Source organism: Mus caroli, chromosome 4, assembly GCF_900094665.2.
Source record: "Mus caroli chromosome 4, CAROLI_EIJ_v1.1, whole genome shotgun sequence".
Taxonomy (NCBI): domain Eukaryota; kingdom Metazoa; phylum Chordata; class Mammalia; order Rodentia; family Muridae; genus Mus; species Mus caroli.
Window position 1 is genome coordinate 99,149,013 of NC_034573.1, and position 25,614 is coordinate 99,174,626.

The 25,614-nt window shown below is 50.0% G+C and overlaps 2 protein-coding genes across 7 annotated transcripts in view; one reads left to right on the forward strand and one right to left on the reverse strand.

Moving 5' to 3' along the window:
* The window catches only part of Mrpl37 (mitochondrial ribosomal protein L37), a 12,340-nt gene extending 7,192 nt beyond the window's left edge, over window positions 1–5,148 (reverse strand). The window contains exons 1-4 of the mRNA XM_021161127.1: window positions 4,732–5,148; window positions 2,883–3,066; window positions 2,681–2,796; window positions 176–361 (exon numbers count right to left, since the gene is read on the reverse strand). Of these exons, the coding sequence (XP_021016786.1) occupies window positions 176–361; window positions 2,681–2,796; window positions 2,883–3,066; window positions 4,732–5,077 (832 nt within the window). The 5' untranslated portion in view covers window positions 5,078–5,148. The remainder of the gene's footprint in view (window positions 1–175; window positions 362–2,680; window positions 2,797–2,882; window positions 3,067–4,731) is intronic.
* Window positions 5,149–5,262: 114 nt separating this feature from the next.
* LOC110292809 (NADH-cytochrome b5 reductase-like) lies at window positions 5,263–24,577 on the forward strand. 6 transcript variants are annotated; one of them, XM_021160392.1, is made up of 9 exons: window positions 5,269–5,322; window positions 6,908–7,116; window positions 7,367–7,482; window positions 8,367–8,799; window positions 9,263–9,411; window positions 12,348–12,435; window positions 16,161–16,265; window positions 19,509–19,712; window positions 22,838–24,577. In XM_021160392.1, the coding sequence occupies exons 4-9, from the start codon at window positions 8,779–8,781 to the stop codon at window positions 23,039–23,041; spliced, it is 771 nt and encodes a 256-aa protein (XP_021016051.1). In that variant the 5' UTR covers window positions 5,269–5,322; window positions 6,908–7,116; window positions 7,367–7,482; window positions 8,367–8,778; the 3' UTR covers window positions 23,042–24,577. The 6 variants fall into 6 exon arrangements, with proteins under 6 accessions (XP_021016047.1, XP_029331601.1, XP_021016050.1 ...); XM_021160388.1 differs by lacking the exons at window positions 7,367–7,482; window positions 8,367–8,799 and having other exon boundaries at window positions 5,263–5,322; window positions 6,847–7,116; XM_029475741.1 differs by lacking the exons at window positions 7,367–7,482; window positions 8,367–8,799; window positions 22,838–24,577 and adding an exon at window positions 20,157–20,275 and having other exon boundaries at window positions 5,263–5,322; window positions 6,847–7,116.
* The last annotated feature ends 1,037 nt before the right edge of the window (window positions 24,578–25,614 follow it).

Sequence of the window (25,614 nt, forward strand, 5' to 3'; positions counted from 1 at the left end):
AAAAAAAAAAAGAGGAAGCACAGGCTGCCACACAGATTCTAGAAGGTAATGCATTTGTAGTATCAACCCCCAGGGCTGTTAGTTTATTTTTCTCTAAAAAAAAAAAAAAAAAAAGAAGGAATAATACCATATCCCTTTCTCCATGCTGCCTAAAATCCAAAGCTGTGCTCCATACCTGTGTCATCTCTCACTTCATAAACATGGCATTCTTGAAGATCGATGGTAGGAGATATGGGATAGAAGGTTTCAAGAACATGACTTCTGGTAGCTTCAACCTCCTCCCTGGAGGCAATGACGGGCAGGGGATCCTTGGCACTCAGTATGGTACTACTAGTGCCTCGGACCTGAAGGAGAAGAGACTCTAAAATAGGGAAAGAAAGATTAGTCTAACTGGGTCTTTTTACAGCTCTCAGAGTAAGAAGCCTTCACTACCCACAAACCTTGAGTCCAGTCTGTTCTGGTCACAGAACACACACATGGCATTGGGACCATAATTCTGAGCCCCCAAGAGATGAGGAACGATCATATTCTTTTCTTGGGGTGCTCTTCTGATAAATCTCAAGGCTCCTGACTCCTGGGCATCCTTCATCTCCCATCAACTCCAAGCCAAGGACCCAAAAATAAGCCAGAATTACCCTTTGCTCTCGAGGAGCCCTTTAGGCAGCAAGTGTTGCTATGGGAAGCACAAGCCATATTCAGACACAGCCCTCTGCGAAGCCCAGAGCGCCTCCTGAAGGAAGCAACTCCTTAAACCTGGGCAGTTGAAGCACCGAGGAGGCAGAGGCAAGCAGATCTCAGCGAGTTCAAGGCCAGTCAGGCTGCACAGTGACAGTGCTACAAAACAACCGCCAAGGGTATCTGAAGAAGCAGGTAGGCCTCTCCTCCTGGGATCAGCTCACTCTCCATCACCGGGCTGGACTGTGCATGTACGTGTTCAGCAGCAGCCTGGCCTCTGGCCACTAGAAAGTTCACCTCCATCCTCACTCATGCCATCTGGGTCCATGATCAAAGCTGGCTTCAGACACTGCCAAACGCCTCACTGTTTCTGGTGAGAAAGCTGAGGGCAGGAGCCTGCCAGGCACTGAAAATGAAGACTAGCATGCAAGAGCATGGAGGCACAAACCAGGGTGAGCCGAACATGCCACAGGAGAGCAAGAGGCAGAGAAAGAGACATGCCGTGAGCAGGAGCAGAGGAGATTCTTCAAACCCAGGCAAAGATCCAAATTCTTCTTAACAACGGAGTGAGAAAAGCCAGGCAGATCACAGAGCCTGGGGGAAGTTGGATTAACATGTATTCTGCAGGTGGTCAGAGGAAACACACACAGCTAACTAATCACTGAATTGTGGATATATGAATATGTGGAAATGTCACCTATACTGTTCCCATGGGGAAGCCACATGCCACTACCAGACGAAATGTGTTTGGAGAGACTGTTGTCAGCACCCCGAGTGGCTCTGAGTGGCACTGCCCTCTGCAGGTGCCTGGGTTTCAGAAAGAGTCAAAGCTCAGTGTGAAGGGGATAGATTAGGGCTGTTGTAAGATTAGAAATTGGTTTGGTCGATGGCATGTCATTTAATTAGCATGCAGTCTCCCAAGATATGTAAAAAAAATGAGTGTTACATCTGCAGACAGATAAATTCTGCAGTAATTGCACCTCAAGATTAGTTTCCTAAGGCATTTCCTGTTTCCTTACACAAATGCCTGGACCTCTCCTAACCTTGGGTTTTAGATTTTCCCCACAGATCACTGTAGTGTGGTTTCTAATTCAATTCCCTCCACATCTCTCCTCCAGTGACAGCGCAAAATGGGGCAGTTTAATTAGAGGTAATACTTGACAATGGGCCAACAAGTACTCTCCATTAATGAGGTGCACTAATTTCCTTAGCGGTGCCATTACCTCTGCCAGGCTGACTGCTTGCCAGAAGTCCATATGCAGAGGGGGAGATGAGAAAACCGATCAAACTGATATCCCAAGTCCCACATATTCCACTGCGGGGTCCCCTGCTCCCTAATTCTATCAGCCAGACTCCTGGACTGACACCTCTGTCTGAAACACCAGCAGGCACTGCCAAGCACACAGCATGTGCAGATAGGAAAGCTAGATACCAAAAAGCTCTATGGGACAAACTTAGTGATCTGGGGAGGGGGCTGGCAGAACAGGTGACACAGCTAGGGCTAGGCGGAGGCCACAGCACAGAGGGCCTGGTGTTCCATGACAAGTGACAGTGTTGGGTGATTTGCTCTGCTCACAGGTGGCCCTGGAGGGTGCAGGAGTAGGAAAGGGAAGCAAAGCTATAGACTTGGTGAGGGAGAGACCAGTGTGCTCCACCATGTCCCTGGCTGTGGCATTTACACACTCCTAAGCATGCTCTGGGGACTCAACAGACACAGTCAGCCATCACTGGTGGAATGAAGTCTTAGAAGCAGGTAAAAACAGAAACGAGAAAGTTGGGCCTGGTGGTGCAGACTGGAGGATCACAAGCCTGAGGCCGGCCTGTGCTATGCAGTGAAGGGCGTTTCTGAAGGAAGGGCATTTCTGAACCCAAAGAGTGTGTGGCAGGATGAGAGGGATGGGATCTGGTGGGGGGGCCCGACAGTAAGAGAGATTAAGACACACAAATGAAAAAGCAACAACAACAAAAAGCCCAGCAAGGCCTTCTGGTATATAGGATGACCTACCGCGATTCCAGGTGGTGGCTAAGGTGCAGTTTTGGGCAGAGGTCCGCCTGGCTAGAGAAGGGTGCTTGAGGATCTGGGACTTACACAGCTGTATGAGGCTGTCCACAATGAGTGGGCTTGGAGGAAAGAAGAGATATTTGGAGACTTAAAGCAACATAAAACTCCCAACACTCCTCAGTTATCTCATCTGGAGGAAACTTACCAGTAAGTCTCTCTCTTGGGGATGTCCTCAGTGGAGTGCCAAAGCCGGGCATGGGAGATGATATCCAAAACACGCTGTTCTTGGTTCTCTATGTGATTAGCTGGATCATCAACAAGACTAAGCACTTTCTTGGGGAGGCCTTCGATTAACTTGGTCTTAGTAAGCCAGAGAGCCTGCTTCATACCTGTGGGACAACCAAAAGAAGAGAGAGATCTGAGAGAGAGAGGGGAGAGGGGAGGGCTCAGGAAGAGATGTTCATGCCCGTCAGGGAGCACCAGAGAAGAGGCTGCCTCAAGAGACGCTGGTTTTGTTCTTGAGATATCTGACAACCGAAACTTCCAGGTGGTAAGAGCAGACTACAGGAATGAGTGCTTAAAAACAGAAGGAGTTCAAACCACGCTCAAGACAGCTGAGTTCCCTGCTGACTCCCCACAGAGAAATCAAAGCTGTGAGACTAGTTCAGTGGATACCAGCCCTTCAAATAAAATCCCAGCTCTGTGATGTTTTCTGCTAGCAATCTCAAGCCATGTTTTATGGCTCTCTAGCACCTAACAAAATATAAAGTATTTAGAGCTGCCATTTACTGAATGTCACCTCCTGTGCCATGAACTTACCTATAAGTTAGATGGGATTCTGACATGACAGACTGAGTTTGCTTCAAGTTGCCTATCTTTAAGGTAATACAGGTAAGAGGAGAACCTGAGACTGTCTACCATAAAGTCCACAATCTCTCTATAACCCCAATCTGCTTCTCAGGGCCGTATCTCACAAGGGTTTATTGTGATTTTATAAGACCTCTCTTATACATTGAGAAAGTGTAGGATAGAAAATACATTTTCAGACTGGTTCAATGAATGCAATCTTAACTTCTGATCTTTTTTTCTAAGACAGGGTTTCTCTGTATAACCCTGGCTATCCTGGAACTCATTCAGTAGACCAAGCTGGCTTGAACTCAGAGATCTTCCTGCTTCTGCCTCCTGAGGGCTGGTATTAAAGGCGTGCACCACCACCTCCGGGTGCAATCCTAACTTCTGAAACACATCCATCCACTAGGCATTCGTTGTCAGGGTAACTCAAAGGGGTCGGGTCTGTGAGATCCTTCACAGCACATCCTGAGTTCACTGAAAATGGTTAATGGCTAGAAATATCAGCTTGCAGGCACAGAAGTGGGCCTTTTAGGAGGCTGGCCTATGGCTATCGACTTTTCCAAACTTATGACTGATTCTCTTAATTTGGCTCCAAACCTTGTTAGGTCTTTGTATTTCCTAGTTATCTTTTGGGACCTCTGCTCCTACAGACTTCAGTTGTTTTTGGTTTTAGGATCTTCCCTATCCTCATCCTGATCCTCTGAGAGGGTTCCACTCTGGAAAACAGGTCCTGACACTCCTCTCAAGAAACAGAATGATTTTGAGACATTGATGTATCTTCCCCGCCTCCCCACAGGGTTTCTCTGTGTAGCCCTGGCTGTCTTCGAACTCATTCACTCTGTAGATTAGGCTGGCCTCTAATTCAGGAAAAGGCTCAAGACAACCTGACCTGTTATTAAGTGGGTAGACTTTTGGGTGCAAATCCCTTCTTTGAAAACATATCCCAGACCTATTTTAACAAAAGACACTCCCAGGAAAGGAGCGTTGTAGACCTGCTTCATTATCACCTCTCCACGCATGGAGACAAATCCCCTCCTCTCTGCACACATTCTCCATTGCTCCCTTTCACAAACACCTTGAGCTGACAACTCTTGGAAGCCGGGTGTTACTCTATTCTACTTCCAGAGGAAGAAACTTCCCCAGGTTCTGGGTCACTGCTGAGCCGGGAACAGGGTCTCCTCGCGTTTGTCCTGAGACCTCACCCTCCAGGAGTCGGCAACGCTGGTGGAAGATGTAGCAGGGTTCTTCCTTGTACAGAGGCTGCTCGTGGATGGGGGCCGCACGGTGGAAGCGTGGGTCATTCCAGCCGCGCTCCCACGGCGGGAAGATCGGCCTCGCCAGCCACGGGACGAAGTGCTTCTTGCCCTCGTAGGTAATGGGCTCCAGACCGGGGATCTCGTACACCCTGTCCAGGGGGCGAGGCTCGGGCTTCCGCGTGGAGCGCACGCCCCACTCATACGCCCCGCGTTTCGGGGTCCCGTAGCCCCCGAGGCCGAGCCTCCCAGAGCCAGCGAGTACCCGCAGAGCGGGCCCGGACGCCAAGGCCATACCGACTCAGTCTCTACAAAACCTCTACCTGGACGCCGCCATCTTTGCCCGTGCAGGGACTGCTGGGAGCCAAAGGGGCGGAGCATAATAACGAGCTTTGCGAATGACAGACACTTCACCCAATCACAATTAGAATATGCTTGCTTTGTCCCCGCCCCCCGGGCAGTTCCCATCCTTATTGGTGGAACCTGGAAGGTGCTCTTTGCTTGGGGTTTCTGAAGTGCCACAAGTGAAGAAACTTGCTGGTAGGTGGGTGAGCGCGGTGATGGTGCTCGCGGCTGGCGCGAAGGAGCGTAGGGACCTCAGATCTGTACTTTGCACGTCTTTGACCCTTAGGCATTTAGAACGTGAGAGGGCCTGGTCTCCTCGCTGTAAAATTAGGAGTTAAAATGTCTTAGCGGGTCCGACGTCTTGTGAGTTCTGGAACTGCATTCCTTTCCGCCCTTCTCAGCATTGCCCACACTTTCTTGGCTGCGGCTTCCCAGAGCCTGCGAGTGGCCCGGGAACCTCTTTCTACGCCAACTTGGCGGCCGACTGCTGGCACTGCGGCTCGCCCGGCGCCGAACGCGAGTTACTTTTGCTCTGCTGCTGCGAAGATTTCCGATTCCCCGAGGCGGGGCCAGTGCCTGGATTCTCTGCGCACTGGCTTCTGGCAGGCTCGCTGCGGGGGTCAGGGTGAGGGCTGTGCTAAGTAAGCATCGGGTGGGCATAGGTTGAGGGACCACCGAGTGAGTTCATGAGTGCACGACATGAACGGTGGCAACACACACATGCTTCCTGTCCCTGCCCTTAGGTCTTTTCTCTTGTTTGACCACTGTCAGAGTTGCATTGTTTAGTGACTGGCCCGTGAACTCTCCCTGGCTTCTAGAGCAGTTGCGTGACGCACACTTTAGGTTAACAAATGAATACATAGTAGAACAAATAAGGTGCTTGGTAATGACAAGGGGAACACTGGAGAAGGTCTCTGAGAGGAGATGACCTTTCAGCCAAGACCTGAAGAGTAGGGATAAGCATCCAGAGCGAGGCTGCAACAGGGATCGTGCCTCCCAGATGGGAAGGAACTTCGTCTTTAAAATTGTGCATGAAGTGGCCCCCTTGTCTACCAGTTTCCAAAACGACTGAGACAATAAGACTGTTTAAACCCCATGAATGCAAAAGAGGCAGAGGACAATATGACTAACGCTCAGACTACACAGCAGTTTACAGTTAAAGCATTTTCATTTGTCTTACTTTAGTATACCACCTTCCCAAACGCTAAGAGTAATTGCCATAAAGAGAGGCACCATTCACTCAGGTATCTGATGCACAGTACAGATGGAGTGACTGGATGAATGTAACACCGTGCTAGGTCTTAAGGACAGGGAACGTGTCCTGTGCCTTCTGTCTTACAACACCAAATCCTGTACCCAGCTCCCAGACTATAGAGGGAACGAACACTCACCAGGCAGTGGGAGCTTCCCGTATGCCAGGTGTTTGGCAGAATACAGAAAGAGTGAGACACCAACTTCATTCTCACTGGTGGCCCAGCCTCAGAAACACACCGAAGTCAAAGAGCTTCCTGCACAGTAGGAACGGTCTTCTGAATCCAAATTCCCCGCCTCTGCTTAGATTTATACACACACAAAACCCCAATAGTTATAAGTAGTAAGCATGCCCCAAATGACAGCAGATCCTCTGGTTAAGCCATCCCTGTCCCTATAGCCTGGTGGGCCTTGGGGAGAGTGTGAGAGAGAGAACAGAGTATAACCCCCACGTCTTCTTTCTCCCAGGTGGACAGCAAAGAAGGGCCTGGCTTATTCACTTGTGCCCTCCCACCCCGTATTGCCCAAGCCCCACTGACAATGGCTGAGTCGGAGGAGGAGGATGCTGAGGCTTGGCTGCGGTTGAAGCCTGTGGAGCCCTTGCCCTCCCAGTGCTGCGGCAGTGGCTGCTCACCCTGTGTGTTTGACCTCTATTACCGAGACCTCGAAAGATGGGAAACAGCCCGAGCCAGAAATGACAGGAGCCTGCTGAGTGGGAAGCAACCACCTGAGAGCCAGGTGAGGAGTCCAGAGTGGCCATATCTATCTGGCCCTGCCCCACCCTGCCCAGTGCCCCTGCTATGGGAAGCCTTCCTTGACTAGTCAGTGGAGAGAACAAAGTCCTTATCCAAGGACCTGAAATCAGCCTATTAGCTATGTGGATATAGTCTAAGTCCCTTAACCTTGTGCCTTTATTTTGCCATCTATAAAATGGACCAAGTTATTTGTAATGTTTAACGCCAAACCTAATGATTATTTCACTCAACAGATATCCATTGACTACCTATTATACCCCAGGCCCTATAAGCCACTGAGGATTTGTGAGTGAGCAAGGCATAGTCCTTGCCCTCAAAAGACCACACTAACTTGGTACGATACAGACAGGTAAATAGGGCGTGTTGCTGTTACTCTGGAGCCTAATGGCTTTCTCTTCCCTTTCTACGCCTTCGTTCATTTCACAGTAGTTCTGTTCAGTATGTAGTGGCTCTGTAATCACCCGTGGTAACAGAAAATTACGCGGTATTACAAAATTTGGTAAGTCTTACAAAACAGCTCTTTTTTTTTTCTCTTTGGATTTTCAAAATAGGATTTCTCTGTATAGCCCCGGCTATTTTGGAACTCCCCTCTGTAGGCTGGCCTCTGCCTTCTGAGTGCTGGGGTTAAAGGTGTGCACCACCGCCACCGCCACCTGGCCAAAACAGCATATTTCAATCTAATAATTTTATCTTTTAAATTGTAATGAAGTAATAATAATTTACTAATTTCCCTAGTAATTTACACTTTGGAAATGCATATACAAAACTGGGTGTGGTGGCATATTCTTTTAATCCCAGCACTTAGAAGCTAGAAGCTGGAGAATCAAAGATTCAAAGCCAACCTTGGCCAACTAGGAGTGAGGTCAGTCTGAGCTACATGAGACCCTGTCTCAGAGGCAGTTGGTGAGGGGACAACAGGCAAGCAGGAAAGCTGGGTGGTAGCCGTGGTATTCAGAGAAGGCTTCCCACAGAAGACACAGGGAGGGCTTGGGATGTTAGGGGCAATGAGCATGAATTTGAGTCCCTGCTCATGGTTGACTGTTAGATCTGGACTAGGGACTTCTCAGGCCATGCTCACCTGCTGCAGCCTTTCTCTGTCTACCCTCACAGCTTCTGTGATGTCTGTCAGATGTCAGGCAGGCTCCATACTGTGACTGTCTGTGACTGTAATTCTCACATCCCCAAAGGGAGTTTATTGAGTATCCTAATCAGGGCTACATATTATGGACGCAGGTTAACTGAAGGGATAGACCTTTCTCCCTTCTCCTGCCTCCTGGGAATCAGACAACTCAACTGCCACTGTGTATCATGGCCTACTCATCAGCTATAAGACCCGGGACCTCCCTTTTCTCTCTGAAGCCTGTAAGAGGAACCCCCACTTAGCTTCATGAGCTTGAGCCTTCTTTGGAACTCCCGCCATAATATCTGTCTCTGCTGTTAATAACTCTGTTCTCAGAAGGACAGTCTACCCCAGCATTCCTCCTGAAATCCAAAACCTGAGACTTTTCAGGCCTCAGCCTCCCCATATGTGATACAAGGATGTTAGACTGGATCGTCTCTAAGGCTCCCTCCGTTTTTCAACTCTCTAGATCTGGAACTGACTAGATCTGAAGGATGAGCAGGTGTTTTGTACAGGGAATACACTATGAACAATAAAGACGTTGAGGTAGGTGTGCAGTGACAGGTGGCTTTGGGAGGGGGAATGAAAGTCTAAGGTCTGGTCTGTGGCAAATAAAATGAAGCTTGTAGTTGTCTGCTGCACCCTCGAATGTAGGCTAAGGAGCCTGGGCTTGGTCCTGCAGTTGTGGGGAGCTACAGAAAGCTTACAAGAAGATAAACTCCATGTACTATGTATGCTGTAGATCAAGAGGAAGCCAGGGCCGGATGTGGTGGCGCATGCCTTTAATCCCAGCACTTGGGAGGCAGAGGCAGGCGGATTTCTGAGTTCAAGGCCAGCCAGGTCTACACAGAGAAACAAAAAAAAAAAAAAAAAAAAAAAAAAAAAAAAAGAGGAAGCCAGGGCCAACTCTCTGTCATATCAGGAGATGACTCTCATCGAATCAGGGAAAGGAGCAAGGAGTGTGTTCCTTGGGTCTGACCTCTTGAGGTCAAATCTTTTCCTGTTATAGGGCTGTTCTGCCAAGCTGAGTCCAGAGACTTTCCTGGCCTTCCACATCAGCACCATGGAGAAGGTCACCAAGGACACCTATCTTGTCCGGTTTACACTACCCGGGAACAGTCGGCTTGGCCTGCATCCTGGACAGCACCTCATCCTAAGGTACATGCAGGTAGTGGGAGGACCTGTGTCTGCCGCCCTGCTTTGCCATTGACCAGCTGAGTAGCTGGGGGCTTACTTGGCCTTTCTTAAGCCCTTGTTTGCCTGCTTCAGGTGGACACAGCAGCATAAGATTCAGGGCCCTTGGTGTGGAGCTCAGTAATGTTTTTTGTGATATATAATGACACCAGCACTTTGACAGCACTTACTAGCCAAGGCATAGTTCTGTCTATTCACATTCATGAACTCATTTAACCTTCACAAAATCCCCAGAGGACGCTAAAGTTAGAGAGTTTCAGGAACTTGCTAATACAGGAAATATTGGATCAGGATTTGAAAGCAAGCAGTCTGTCTCTGGAGCCATTGTAATTAGCATCTGATGATAGAAAGGACACTAAGAGTAAAGAACCTGAACATATAAAAGGTAGAGGCAAGAGAATTAGAAGTTTAGGGTCAGGCTGCAGAGATGGCTCAGCGGTTAAGCACACTGACTGCTCTTCCAGAGGTCCTGAGTTCAACTCCAGCAACCACATGGTGGTTTACGACCATCTGTAATGGGATCTGATGCCCTCTTCTGGTGTGTCTGAAGACAACGACAGTGTACTCACATAAAATAAATAAATCTTTTTAAAAACAAAAAACAAAGAAGTTTAGGGTCAGCCTTGGCTATATCTCAAGTTTGAGGCTCTTCTGGGCTCTATATCTTATCTCAAAAACAGAAATGATATAATAAAAGGAAACATGCAAGCAAACAGAAAAGTTTCCCAGTCTCACACAGCCACCAAGACACGGGATCCAGATTGCAGCCTAGACAGCCTGGCTGCTGAAGTACACTAGTGTCCTTTCCTCTGCGCTTCCTTCTGACCCGTGCGTCCCCAGCATGAGCATCCCCACCTGTCCTGGGAGAGCATCTTTCAGGCAGGCAGGGGTGTATATGTGAGACTCTCCAGAGAGATAAGTACTGCAGACATGGATCTGAACGATACCACACACCCAGACAGCATTCAGGAGCATAGTCATATGTGGGAAGGAAAATGGGCATAGGGCTGAACCCTAAGAAACCTGGAGCTTATGGGGTTGGCAAGAAGAAACCAACCAACAAAACACAAAACCCACAAGGCGTGGCCTGAAGACGAGGCAGGAGGGGACTGGAAAGAGCTTACTGCTGGTCAGGCTGACCGCTTACTTTCAGGTGCTCTGGCCTGTGGCCTGGCTGGCAATCCTTGAAGTTCGCCATTCCAGCTGTCAGGAGCAGCCACATGCAGGTTATAATGCTCTGCAGCTCTCCACCCATAAATTGGAGTGACCAGGACGCCCCGCCTGTAGGCTGACTCCCCACCATCCTCTCTACCACCCAGTGACATTCCTGATACACGTGACCATGTCACTCAGTAAGACAGATTCTGGTGCTCCTCATTGCTTCGGTACCTGACTCCAGCGGACTTCTGAGTTCACAGATGAGCGTGCTCACGCCCTCTGAGACACAGCAGGCTTTACCTGCTTCAGTAAGCGGTGTCATGCTCTCTGCTTCTGAGTCACGTTTGCTCCACTCTTGGTTTCTGCTTGGACTTCATAAGCATTTCCTACATTCTGTCTAGTGCCCCTGCATGCGATGCATGTGGACAGGGCCTTTCAGTCTTCGTAGACACCAGAGCAGACCGTTGTACTCACAATAAAGCCAGAGAGAAGAGTTCTCAGTGTGCCTGGGAAGCTGTCAGGATTTTTGTTGTTATTGTTTGGGTGTGGGGTTTTGAGTTTGTCTTTTATCGTGGTTTGTTTGTTTTTACACGGTCATTATTTACTTCAGGCCAGCTTCAAACTCGTGTTTTTCTGCCTCAGCCTCCCAAGTGCTGGGACTACAGGGTGTCCCACCATGAGAAACTGTCTGAGATACTTTGGGAGCAGAAATAAACTTGGATTTGGAGCCATGGGCCAGATGCCGGCTATGCAAGGGCTTTCCTTGTCTACACACTGCAGTCTGCATTTACAACAAGATGGTTTTTGTTTTGTTTTGTTTTGTTTTACTTTTTATTTGTATGTGTATACATGTGTGTTGAGGGTATGTATGTGCACTGTGTGTATGCATGTGTGTTGAGGGTATGTATGTGCACTGTGTGTGCACTGTTTTTGGAGGTCAAAAGGTGTCAGATTCCCTGAAACTAGAATTACAAGCAGTTGTGAGCCACCCAGTATGGGTGCTGAGAACCAATCTAAGGTCCTCTGCAAGAGCTATGTGTGCTCTTAAGCTCTGAGCTATTTCTGTAGCCCTGGGTTGTTATGTCAAGTGAAATTGTATATGTAATATGCCTGATACGCACACAGTAGGTGTTCATACCTCATAGCTGTCATCAGGACTCAAGATTGCTCTCCTGACCCCAGTGTTGGTCACATTGTAAAAAAACAAATCAGTATGTTGGCAGGGCTTTGGCCTCAGGCCCGTGGAGAACTCTTCCGTTCGTTCTCATGCTTGCTGGTCTCCTGTAATGCTCCATAAGCTGTTAGCAGCTGCTTTTATCTGTGTTGTTTGTAGTGGAGAGGGAAACCACAGTAATGCCCCACACACTGCTCACAGCATCAGTGTACTTTCTGATGTCCTATTTGGTCTGTGTCCTGTGAAGTCACACAACAAGGACCTAAATGGCTACCCGTAAGTTACATGAGGTGCTGCTGAGAGATTGTAATGTGCACGGTCTCACAGGCTACCCGTCCGTTACATGAGGTGCTGCTGAGAGATTGTAATGTGCACGGTCTCACAGGTAGCTAGCATGGGCAGTGGGAGCTCACTGTTCTTCCTCTGCTGTTCCTTACCTGTCCCTTGCTGAGGACAGTGTCATTCTGGGAATGATGGGAATCTGCCCTTCAAGTCCATTAGCCTGGCAGGGGAGGTATCATTGTTAAATGGCTGACTACCTGACTTCCTGTGCACTTGTACTTTCCAGAGGTGTAGTAGACGGCTTAGAGATTCAGAGAGCCTACACTCCCATCAGCCCTGTCACTGCAGAAGGATACTTTGACATTTTAATCAAGGTGAGTCCATTCTTTTTTTAAAAAAAGATTTATTTATTTTATGTATATGAATACATTGTAGCCATCTTCAGACACACCAGAAGAGGGCATCAGATCCCATTACAGATAGTTGCGAGCCACCATGGGGTTGCTGGGAATTGAACTCAGGACCTTTGGAAGAGCAGTCAATGCTCTTAACCTCTGAGCCATCTCTCCAGCCTGGTGAGCCAATTCTTATTGAAGATTCTGTAAGATGCTATGGACTAGTATCTCCCTCTCTAGCTTGCTTGGGGTGGAGGGCTCCCCATCTATTGGCTGGCATGAGAATGGGCTTGCTTGAAGGAACAATCGTTTATGAGGGGCTCTCCTCCTCCTTTTCTAAGGAGGATGCTGCTGTGCCCAGAGGGCATGTTAGTGGGAGAGTTTAGGAAATCCCATACCTATCACCTTATATGTGCTCGTGGAAGGAGAGTACTGAGCTGAGAAGTAAGGAGGAAGTCCTTGTACCTGTGTGTGCTGTCACAAGGGTCTAGCCTGACCCGGAGGACCCAGGACAAATGATCAGATCAATACAGTGATATTAGTCATGAGAGTAGGGACCCAGCCCAACACAGGGAGCTATAAACAAGGAACCCAGGCCCAGCTTCCTGGTAGATGAGTGTTTGAGGACTGAGTAACAAGAGAAGTATGGGGAGAAGGTTCTGAGCGCTGGGACAGCACAGCAGAAGAGGCATGAAATGGGAAAGGCTTTTGTCCTGGCACAGAAGGGGGCAGGATGCAGAGAAACTGGGCATGAAGACCCTACAGACAGAACTACCCTGACATCCTCTCTGGGAGGTTGTCCTTGAAGGAGGAGTGTGAAGAGATGGTGGTAAGGAACAAATGGCATTCCAGACCGAGAGCACTGATAGCCAGACTTCGGAAAGGGGGACAGGAAACAGGCCTTCTGGGAACTATGTTCAGCCCAGGTGGAGGAAGAAGAGGATGCCTGTGGGGCAGCTGGGTCACTGAAGAGTTGACAGGGCTGAGTGAAATGGGTTGGACACAGAATGCCCTGGAGACCCAAGATCTGAACAATAAGTTATAGTCACAGAGGCCTAGCGTGAAGAAACTAAAGAGATTGTTTATGGACCTGCTGACATTTGACTTCCAGCAAGTGACCCTCTGTGTGTGCCAACCTGCTGTAGCTCTGCTAGGCACATCCAGCCTTTTGCCATCACACCATGCTGTCATCTACAAAGTTCATGCTCTAGAACAATTGAATTAGCAAACAAAACCCCAAACAAAAATACTAATAATGCTTTAAAATAAGTTTCAATTTTGTGTCAGACCACTTTCATAGCTATCCTTAGCTGCTTGTGGCCATAAGCCACAGGTCTGACATGCCTGCACGTGAGAACATTTCCCTCATGCAGGCCTAAGGAGCATCAAAACAGCTTTGACATCCAAGCCTCCTTACAAGGCTGTGTCATTACCTCGTTCACTGGTCAGCAGGCTGAGGCCCAGAGGACCCAAGGTGGGAGAAGGAGTGATATGGGTACACAGGCCCCTGATTCTGAGGCCTGGAGCCGACTTGGGCTCCTGCTTTCTTGCCTGCTTGTGAGCCTGAATGTTTATTCCTTCCCACATAAGCCTGGACGAGCTCCCTTCTGCACACTACTGTTTGTCTGGGAGATTCCACAAATCCTCTCCAAATGGCCTGCTTCCCTGTGCTGCTTGTCTAGGGCGCTTCTGCTGAGAGGATAAGCCTGGAGACAGCTCTCCAGAGCAGCTGGAGCCCTCCCAGCTGCAAGGCTGATTTTCTCCTTCAGAGCAGTATCTCATTATCCCTAAGCCACTGGCTGGAAAGAGCTGGAAATGTCTTTGCAAATTGGGAAGGCACTGGGAATTTGTGGGTTGACTTTCCCATGAGGAAACTAAGGAGGGCTCTGTTTTCAGGCACCTGCTAGGCACTGGTTACACTGCTTGTAATTGTTGTCATTTCAACTCCTGACCTCAAGAAAACCATATTATCCCCACTTTACCAATGAAGAAACTGAAGCTTAAGGGCCTCTTGGGTAGTAGGACAAAAGCTGTCTTAGTTTTTCTTAAGCATTTGCTCCAAACCAGGCTCTCTGTGGCAGAAGAATCTTTTCTTTGGTGCTAACCAGGACCGCCATGGCCATAGCTAGGGTTTTTTGTTTTTGTTTTTCAAGACAGGGTTTCTCTGTGTAGCCCTGACTGTCCTGGAACTCACTATGTAGACCAGGCTAGCCTTGAACTCAGAAATCCGCCTGCTCCTGCCTCCCAAGTGCTGGGATTAAAGACATGTGCCACCACTGCCCAGCCATAGCTAGGGTTTTGATTGTTTTGTTTTGTCTTGTGTTTATGGACAGTGGTGAGCCACCATGTAAGTGTTCAGAATTGAACCCAGGTCCTCTGGAGGAAGAACCAGTGCTCTTAACAGCTGTACCACTTCTCTAGTCCCTATTGCTGGAGCTTAAAATGTGCCCCCACACAGTTTCCAGTAAAAGCTCTCCCTCCTGCTCATCTCCCAGGTGAGCCAGGACTTCCCGGACCTCATGCAGACAGTGTTGGAAGTAGTCATGGACACTCAAAGGCAGGTCTGACACCAAAATCTAGTCTGTCCTTCAAGCTTTGGACCATCCCAGCCACCTTTCCATTTTTGTGTCTCAGCATCCCCTGAGTCTACCCCATGGCCATCTGTTCTTCCCAAGAGAAGACCTGGGCTCTTGAACCCTTCCCCATGCTGACTCGAATTCCAAGAGTCTTTGCATGTCTCCCCACCCTGGGAATCCAGCTTTGCCCAAATATAAGTTTCTACCTCCAAGAAGCCAGCCTTATTTCACTCCATGGGCTCATGGTTTCTCCTCACGGAGTGTAACGCTGTCTCTACCGTGTTTATGTCTGAGGTGTGTATATACATCCCACCTATACTTTGGGCCCTTTCAGAGGAGGCCTGATGGCATAAATTAATTGATTGGAATATTTAATGCCAAATGTTTGTGGTTTAGGCACTGGATGTCTTCACGATGTTTCAGGCCCAACTGCGTGCCTTGCTACCCCAGCATGGTGCTCAAAACAGTGCAGGTACAGTGTAGATAGTGTAGACAGTGTAGGCAGTGTAGACAGCTCACCTACTTAGTAGTCATCCCACCAGGAAGTGGTTTAGAATGAGCCAGACACTGAAAACTGAGTCCAGTGTTCAAATCTACTTGGCTTTAGTCTGCTCAGAATTGCAGAATTACAAGTTTATTGCTGACATTTCAGAAGTGGGAAGGTTCTCAATAAAAATGTGCATCTCCTCTATCTCTTGGAAGACTCCTGAGATCTGGCAGGATATGCCTCACAAGCCACAGACTAGCTCCTGAGAAATAGCTTCCCCCTTAGAAGGAGCATCCCTTGGTAGACAGAACACTGTCCTTCTGATACTGCATGCTAGTTGCCTTTAGTCACTGCCCAGTTCTTTGTTGGGCTACAGTCCCTGAATGCCCCCCTCAAGCATTTCAATGTGTGACCTCTCTGAAGGTTGGTAGGTCCATTGGAGTCTCAGCTCAGCCTTATCATCTACCTTGTGTGGCTAGATGCCAGTGTGGACAATAGCTCCAGCATGTGGGGTGCAGAGGAAGCAAGGTGAGAGTCCCCCAGGAGGCGCTGAGCATGCAGAAGGAGTTTCAAGCGTGAGTTAGGGAGGTTTGTGCAGCATTCCATGCCTGTCCACTGACTGTCCCTGTGTTTGCCTCAAGTGCTACCAGACCGGGCTGATGTCCCGGTATGTGGAGTCCTGGAGAACAGGAGACACAGCCTTCTGGCGAGGGCCTTTCGGAAGCTTCTCATATGAACCAAAGAAGGTCAGTGCCAGCACCTTCAGTCCTGGGGAACTTCCCCAGGTCACTGTGCTGTTCTTCCAACACTTAAGTCCAACCCCCAGAGTGTGTGAGGCTTAGACAAGGTGGGAGATAGACCGGCCCTAATAAACACTCCAAAACTGCTGATGGCTGCCCATGCCTCAGTTCAGGCTTGAGGACTTAGAGTTCAGGATCCTGATGCCCCCTGACTCTTAGATGCTGCTCCAATTACACCTTCTCCTCAGGAAGCGCCGTGCAGCCCACACTCACTGCTAGAATGGAAGGCTCTTGCCTTGTCTCCACAGCATGCTTGCATCTTTCTCTACCCTTCCCAGAAAGAGCTGGTCGTTTCTCATCAGCTGCCTAATGCCTGGGGAGAAGTCCCGTCGTGTGTATCGAGGCTCTTGGGAATCCTTTGACCCAGTAATTCCATTTCTGGAAGTCTATTACAGAGAAAAACAAAACAAAACAAAACAGAACCAAGCCAAACCCAAGTGCTGCTTCTTGTGCATGTGTTACGTCATTTTTATTTATAACAACAAGAGACTAGAGGCAGCTGAGTGCCCACCAGAGAGACCAGTTAAGTCCCACTGGGTCACAGGTTCTTGATAGGACATTCTCCTAGATTTTAAAGATACGTTTTTAATGATGCTCTATGCTCATCCTATAAGAGCAAGCGACAAATGCTAAGTACAAAGCAATATATACCCAGTAGGGAAACTAACTTGAAATGCACAGGAAAAATATGAAATATGTGAGATATTAGCAGGTTTGGGAGGGATTATGGGCAATTTTCATTTTCTCCATTATGCTTTCCAAATTATCTGGAATAAACACCTATTACCTTTATAATTAGGAAAACAAAGCCAAAACCAAAACAAGCGGAAAAGAATGAATCGTGCTTGCCTTGCCGTTCTTTTTGTTTAATTTAAAAATAGCTTTTATTGTATTTCCCCTTATTATAAATGCAAAACATGTTCACTAACAAAAAAAATCATCAGAGACAGACAAAAGGGAGAAACCCAAATGCACCTGGAACCCCAGGACACCAGCCTCACTTGCAAAAACCCTCTCCCACGCATGGGCATGTGTACACACACACACACACACACACACACACACACACAATGCTTATATGAACATCATACCAGCCCTGTGAGGATGGGGTGTAGCTTAGTATAGAATACTTTTCTAGTACTTGTGAGGCCCTGGACTCTGTCCCAGTAGAGATATACCCCCATACGTACTGCCCAGCCCTCTGCAGTGCACCCTGTGCGGTCTCACCCAGCCCTCTGCAGTGCACCCTGTGCGGGCTCACTCAACCCTCCTGGCAGCTTGCCAGTGATTCACCCCCATCTTACACATATAGGTGTATATGCTATCCTTCTCCAGCAGCGTTCTGGAACTATCCATGCTCAGCTCTGCACTGTGTCCTCCTATTCTGTGTTCCTGCCTTTAAGAACATAGTGTGGATGTTGTTTCTTTTCCTGGCTCGGAGCAGATGGTCTTCTGACCATTTGTCCCATGAGGGAGCCTCCCAGTGCCTGTAACCTGCATCCTTGGGACATCAGAGCCTTTTGTTTCTCACCTAGATCCAGCAGCAAGGGCCAGGATAGTGCCTCCCACATTCAGATGGCCACCAAAGCTTTGCCAGGGCTTGCTTTGCTCCTTGAGAAGGCTGAGGATCCCACCCTCTTTGCAGTCCTGCTCTGTAGTTGTCTGATTACACACAGATGTTAAATCAAACATACAAATGCCTGTCTCTACCTTCATGCCATAGGCAGACACTAAGTCTGTCCGGGAGGAGACTGGTAGTATTTGCCAGTGTATGAGGGAGGCACTGGCACAAGGGGACAGGAAAGGAAGAGCCCCCCACCCAGCCCAACTCAGGGAAGGCATCCTAGAACACAACCTGAGCAAGAATGAGAGAAAAGGAGGGGTGAGACAGAGCAAAGGCCTGGAGGCTGCAGGGACCACTGTTGCAGAACAAGGTGACCCAGCCCAGGATCTCAGGCTTAATAAGGGGAGAACTGAAATGGATTAAACCTCGACTCCACACCGGGCCTTTATGTTACCTCTTCTGGTCCTCAGGGCAATTCTGAGCTAGGAGCTATTTTAGGAAAATTCTCTCATTGTTCTCCACCAGTGAAGAAACTGAGGTTCAGATTAGGAAAAAGGTTTGCCCAGATCACATGGTTGATACTTATATGCAGATGCCTAATCTCAGGAATGAAAAGGTGAAGATTTTTCAGTGTGGGTCAGACATTAACCTTTAAGAAACTAACTTTGAGAGCAGGGTGGTGGTGGCGCACACCTTTAATCCCAGAACTTGAGAGGCAGAGACAGGTAGATCTCTGAGTTTGAGGCCAGCCTGCTCTATAGACTGAGTTCCAGGACAGACAGGCAGAGAGGGTTACACACACACACACACACACACACACACATACATACACACACACCAGGACAGACAGGGTTACATACACACATATGAGAGAGAGAGAGAGAGAGAGAGAGAGAGAGAGAGAGAGAGAGAGAGAGAGTTAGTTTGAAAAGGCCTGCCCTGTTTTTTAAGGAACCTAGAGGAAATAGGAAATGGGCTTACTGAGGAGGGGTTGATGGTATTATTAGAAACTTCCCTTACGGTGCCATGCTAGGCAGAAAGATGTATTCATTACTTCATTTACTTAAGAGAGGCTCAGAGGCCAGGCAGTGGTGGCACACGCCTTTAATCCCAGCACTTGGGAGGCAGAGGCAGGCGGATTTCTGAGTTCGAGGCCAGCCTGATCTACAAAGTGAGTTCCAGGACAGCCAGGGCTATACAGAGAAACCCTGTCTCGAAAAAAAAAAAAAAAAAGAGAGAGAGAGAGAGAGAGAGGCTCAGAGTCCTAAGGCTGGGGTCCTAAGACCTTTGTAGAGCTCCCCAGGGTCAGAGGAGGGGCAAGGCTTTGGTGTGAGAGGAAGTTGCTTTGGGAGGTAGTTGAGTTCCTTGACAGCTGTCAGCGGAGTCCTTGTAGAGAAATGTTAAAAGGCAGCCAATCCCCCTTCAGGTTGGGCTTTGCTCTCTAGGAGGCTTTCCAGGCTGTTCACAATCCAGGTGGCTTCATGCACCAGGGGAAGAGGCATGGCAGAGACTGGTGGGACACTTGAGAAACACATTGCTACCCAGCTTAGGCAAAACCCAGAGAAGACCCATGTGGGGTAGTGTGAGAGCCCGCCATCCACTGTGCTGTGCATCCTGCTCTCTAGCATGGCGAGCTCCTCATGCTGGCAGCCGGCACAGGCCTGGCCCCCATGGTGCCTATCCTGCAGAGCATCACAGACAACGAAGATGATGAGACCTTTGTCACCTTGGTCGGCTGCTTCAAGACCTTCGAGGGCATCTACCTGAAGACCTTCTTCCAGGAACAGGCCAGGTTCTGGAACGTGCGAACCTTCTTTGTCCTCAGTCAGGTGAGCCCAGGTTGGGGACCTCTCCCCTAACGAGCTGCATTCCCTTTGTGCTGTCCTGAGGACTGGTTGTAGGCTCTATGCCCTGTGCTATGTTAGTAACCCCAGCTGCTCTGTGTGGAATGTAGGCCTCCCCAAGTCCATCATACAGAGGAGGAAGCAGGCTTACAGAGGTGCTGGGCCAAGGGGAAGTCAGGACTGGGCCTGTATGCTTCACAATCCTGAGCTTGTAGCTGCTGCCCTCAGCTGTGTCCCACCCATCCCCTGGGTCACTTGTGTGGAGTCAAAGCATCAGCAGTCCTGTTCACACTGTCACGGCTAAGAATGTGGGCTCACATATGCCATAGGGCCCAGCATGAGGCTGGGGCCCAAGCAGGGGCTCCATGGAGACTGGCTGGGCAGTGCCTTAGTGAGGTCCCTGACACCTCCACCTGTTCCTCCACACAGCTACAGAACAGCTACTGTCAGACTCAACGAGCTGTAAGTTCTCTAGCTCAAAGCCACCCCATGTCCTGCTCTCTGTGTCCCCATCGCCCCAACTCTCACCATAGCATGGCATAGCTCAGACCAGGCCTTCCATTACCATTGTCTGCTTTCTAGGGGGTCTAATCTCACTGCTTCCTGTACTTCTTCTGTTGGGTTCCCTGCTGCTCCTTCCCTATTTCCTTTTGCTTGAGGGTCAACTTTATACACTGCAGATTCCCCCTCCTCAATTTCCTTTTTGAGAAAATTCTGAAAACTCTCTGACAAGCTTATGATCCTCAACCAAATGGCTGGGGCCAGGAAACTGGATTGCTGTCCCCTCTAGAGCTTTGTAGATTCAGAGTCTACAGATCTGTCCACTGATGGAAAGCTCTTTCAAATGCACATGGGGCGGGGGTATGTTTGGTGAACATTAACAACAGCAGAAAGTGCCCAAGGCAGGATATAAAACAAAAGGCTGGTGTGAAGCAGAGGGGACGAGGGAAGGCCACATGCCCTACAAAAGTCTGGTCCAGGAAGGGAAACAGGGCACAGGCACCCAGCAAACTCCTTGCCCTGGCTGCTGCCTGGCCCTCTTTCCCTCTGTCCTCAACCACATGAGAGATGCCAGGGCCACCCCCCTGCCCTAGGGGCACTCACCTGTCTACAGGGACAGCTGGTTCTGCTGTGTCTTAGTTGCCTTCTATTGATAATAAAGCCCATGACCAGAAGCAGCTTGAGAAAGAGCGGGATTGCGTCAAGCCTTCGTCTGGTCCATCTGGTATGGAAGTCATGGCAGAAGCTCAAACCTGAAAACAGGAAGCAAAGCAGAGCCCATGAAGGAATGCTTCTTCCTGGCTTGTTCAGTTTACTTCCTTGTATAGTCCAGGGCTCCCTGCTCAGGGATGGCACCACCACACTGGGCCAGACCCTTCCACATCAGTAGCCAATTAAGAAAATGGGTTGGCATGATGGCGCACACCTTTAATCCCAGCACTTGAGAGACCGGAGCAGTCAGATCTCTATGAGTTTGAGGTCAGCCTGGTCTACATAGTAAGTTTTAAGTTCTAGGCTAGCCAAAGCTATACAATAGTGAGATCCTGTCGTGTGTGTGTGGGGGGGGGGAGGGAGAAGGAGAAGGAGAGAGATTGAGTTCAGAGCACTTCAGTCCCCACTACAGTCTCATGAGGTTTGTACTGCCGTCTTGTCTTTTGCAGGTGGGGAACCTGAGGTAACAAGGTAACAGCAACAGAGAGCTGGGTACCAGCTCAGCTGGTCCTGCACAGAGACCATTGTCTTAGTCCATTGGGATAATACACATACATGCTGGCCGGCATGGAGGGCAAGTGGGGTCAGGAATGCCGCAAGAAAGAGGTGGCACCTGAGCCTGGACTGGGGCTGGAAAGTTATGTGAAAGTTCACTTCCGGCCCTGCCCGGCTTTGATGATGCTGAAGGTTGGGCAGGGGAATGGGCCAGCTGGCTCGACAGCAGGAGTAAGGGGGACTATGGTAGCTCTACTCCTCCACATGCACTCAGCACAGCTTGCCCCTTTCCCTGCCTGAGCCTGGCAGCGCTCCCTCCACTTCCTCAGCTGTCCGTCCTCCTGCGCTGCCTTGCTCCTAGCCCTTTGCTGGCGCCTACTGTTCTCAGGACTTCCCAAGCCCAGTGGCCTCATGACCTTGACAGCTCCATCTCCTGGCCTTCCCTCCTCAATGCTGGGTCCTGGTGTCACTGGCAAGCTTGCAGGTACAACTGTGCTGTGCTTTTCTTTNTTTTTTTTTTTTAAAGATTTATTTATTTATTATATGTAAGTACACTGTAGCTGTCTTCAGACACTCCAGAAGAGGGCGCCAGATCTCGTTACGGATGGTCGTTAGCCACCATGTGGTTGCTGGGATTTGAACTCTGGACCTTTGGAAGAGCAGTCGGGTGCTCTTACCCACTGAGCCCTCTCACCAGCCCCAGTGCTGTGCTTTTCTTGTGCTAGCCTTTGTTCCTGCTGTCCCCTGCCATGTGTGCTTGTCCCCTCCCTTTCCCAATGTCTACCCACCCTTCCTGGATCTGCTGATGGGAAGTCCATCCCTGGGTGCTGCTAGTGCTCCTGCTGTGGCACCTACCTACCTGCCATTGTTTAAGGGCTCTGCCTCACTGAGGAGTAACCAGACTTGGTGCTTCTTGGGGTGTACAATTCCAGTAGGGCCAGTGGAACCAAGGGCGTGGGGAGAACTGGGAAGTGGGAAGGAGAGATGGGCCAGTGAGGTCTGCTGGCTCTACCCTTGAGGTTCCACGAGATAGGGAGAGTGTTTGGGGGAGCGTAGGAAGAGCCAGGTCACCAGAGAATGCTCCTTAACAGCCCTAGGGGACCCGGAAGTCATCCAGATGCCTTGAAGTGAGGCTACGAGGCCTGAAAGCTCCTGGGGCACTAGGAGCTCCTTGGCCTCCCCAGGGCTGTGTTCTTCCTCTGGCCGGCAGGACCATGGCTCTCCATAGCCTAGGACTTCATCTCTTAGCTCAGAGACTCAGAACTCAGCATGGTTATGGCCGTGGAGGTAGGAGCTGCTTTTGGTGAAGGGTGTCTCCCATGCACTGCAGTGGCAGAAAAGAGCTGGCTAGGTGAATGTCTGGAACCCCCAGGAGTCATCGCTGCTCTCTACTGTCTTCCCAGGAGGTCTCCCCAGAACAGCTTCCCTGGAGCTACCGTGACAAGACCCATTTTGGCCGCCTGGGCCAGGAGCTGGTTGCTGAACTGGTGGCCTGCTGCCGGAGAAAGCCGTTTACCTTAGTCTGTGGCTCACCTGCATTTAATGAGGACATGGCTAGGTGTTTGCTGTCTGCTGGCCTGACTGAGGACTCCTACTTCCTCTTCTAGCCCTGGCCTTGGGCCTTAGTCAGGGGTACAGAGAGGAGCCCAGAGCAGAGTCAGAAGACATGGAGTCCAGGCCTGGCCCTGCTGCTGACTTACCCAGAGACTTGGGCAAATGTCATCACCGTGGAACTTCCCTCCTGTCTGCTGCGTCCTGCTGTATGGAGGGAGGCCAGCAGTTGTCAGGGAGTCAGGGAAGACGGCTCCAAGGGAGCCAAGCAAACGGAGTCCTACTGAGGCTCAGGCTGGTGGGGGTTGGATAGGACAAGGGGTGAGGAGTCTCTTGTCCTCCCGGAGCCCATCAGTGCCGAGAAAATGACTTGGGGAAGCTCAGAGCTCTGGGAGGACCTGAACTTCTGTGCCTCCTGTGGGGTGAACCTGACTTGCTGAAGGCCTGGAGTCTAAGACCTGACCATGTTCTCAGATCAAGGCACTGCCCTGAATCATCTCTGTATCCGTGACAAGTCTTTCCTGCCATGATCAGCCTCACGCTCAGTTTCTTTCCTGGCTCAGGAGGCCAGCTCAGAGTCCTTTTCCCACAAAAGAAGAGGAACAGAGGCAAATGCCCCTCCCTCCTGCAGGCAGCCACATAGCCCGAGCCTTCAGCTCTCGGTGCCCTGGCGACGGTTGCTATGGAGATCTAAAGATAGAGCAGGAGTCAGGAGACCTGGGTCCCTCTCCCAGCTCTGCCCACTGAGTGGCTGCCGATCCAGGTCCACCCAGCCCCCACCTCCACCTCCTCTATCCTGAACGGGGCATGCCCTCTCCAGGGAGCTCACTGCCCCTGGGCATCACATTGACTTAATGAATTCTGCTTTCCACAGCCTGGGCCCCAGTGTGCTGCGCCAGCACAGGCCAGATACGGGCAGTCCCAGACTTCTAATGCTCAGCAGTGGAATGTTAGAAGCTGGGAGCCAGGAGCCTTCAGGATTAGGCATTTATAACTATGGAGTTGCACTCTCCCCACCTCCCCCACCCCCCATAGCAGGGCTCAGATGCCAGAGAACCCTGTCCAGCAGACTCTGTACAAATGGGTGAACCAAGGCCTATGAGTGACTCACCCAAGGTGAGTCCGAGACAGCTCTCCCTACAAGCTCCCCGTCACCCCCCCCCCCACACACACACACACATACACACCTGTGGTTGTACACCATGCTTTTCAAACTGTGCTCCACAGGCCACTGGGGAACCTTGCCTGGATGGCAGCAGTAAAAGTGGCTGGAGGCATCCCCAGATCCCCTTCAATCACAGAGGTCTGTTTTTACCTCATCTTCATGGGGCATGGAGAAATTTTTGTCAAAATTGCCTTTTCTACCCGACCCTGAAAAATCACAACAAAGAAGCCCCTGTTCACTGCATAGCCGTGGGGAACAGCTGGGTGATGGGAAGCCTGCATGCTGCACCCCAGGGGCTTGGGACCTCTGTCGGGGTTCTACAGGGCATTACAGTCACATTAGGTGTGACTTCTCAGAACCAAGTGAGCAAATTAAAGCTTCATGAACATTGGTCAGGACACTTTGTTTTGTCTGGCCCAGGTCCTCAGTCTCGGGGTCGTTGTTCTTTGGAGTCTCAGGCTCAGCACAGTGTGACAAGGCCGAGAGCCCGAGCTCCCAAACAGGGTGCATGGGCTCTCCTTGCCCAGCCTGTGACTTCGGGCAAGACACATGTCATCTATCCTGGCCTCTGAGAACTTCATCAGTGTGCTTGGCGGGTCTTAGTGGCTGTCTTCATGGATGCCCCTGGGGGACTCGGAGCCCAACTGTCCAAGGAAATAACAATGTGCTAGGCACAGCCTTTCCACTGGAGAGCTCCAGCCAAGGCAAGGATTAGCTAACATAGCTCTGAAAGGGGTGAATATTAGAGAAATGGTGTTCACAGTGCCAAGAGAGTGGTGAGCAGGGCTTGAGCCTGTAGGAAAGACAGGGACACTCCCCAACCCCGACCATAGAAGCTTCAAAAGCAATGCTTTTGCTCATTCCTTAGAGGGTCAGGGAGGCCCTGCTTAAGGGGAGAAGCCTAGGGCAATTCCCCTAGGCCTCTGAACCATTTTAGGTATTTGATGCCTAGACAGATTAGGCCACTCGGAGGCAACTGACATCCCCTGTCCTGGGTGGGTTGCCTTCCTCTTCACCTCCCTCAGTGTAGAAGCGGAGCAGCCTGGCTACTAGTGGGATTGGTTATCCTGAATATTGGCAAGGACACAAATGTGTCTGAAATGCCAGGATGCCAGTCTCCTGTCACCTGGGCACTCGAGAGTTCACAAGATAGTGGTTGCTGTGCCTGGCAAGGTCTAGGTGAGTGTAAAATAGGACTAATTGGAATTCATGAGGTCGTCCCACTTGGTGGGTGGGCCTTGTCAGCTGGTCAGTTTCTCATGATAAGCCTGGCTCTCTGTAGGCTGTTGGGATGGAGTTTTCCCTGGGCACTGCCATTATGTGATAGTGCAATGGCAGGGGGACAGTCAGGACCTGAGCATGGCCGGAAGTCCTCAGAAGACCAACAAAGAGCTCACTTCTCTGTGAGCGAGACAGATCAGCACCTCAAGTTACTCTGCTACTGCCCCTCTGTTCAGTCTGGAA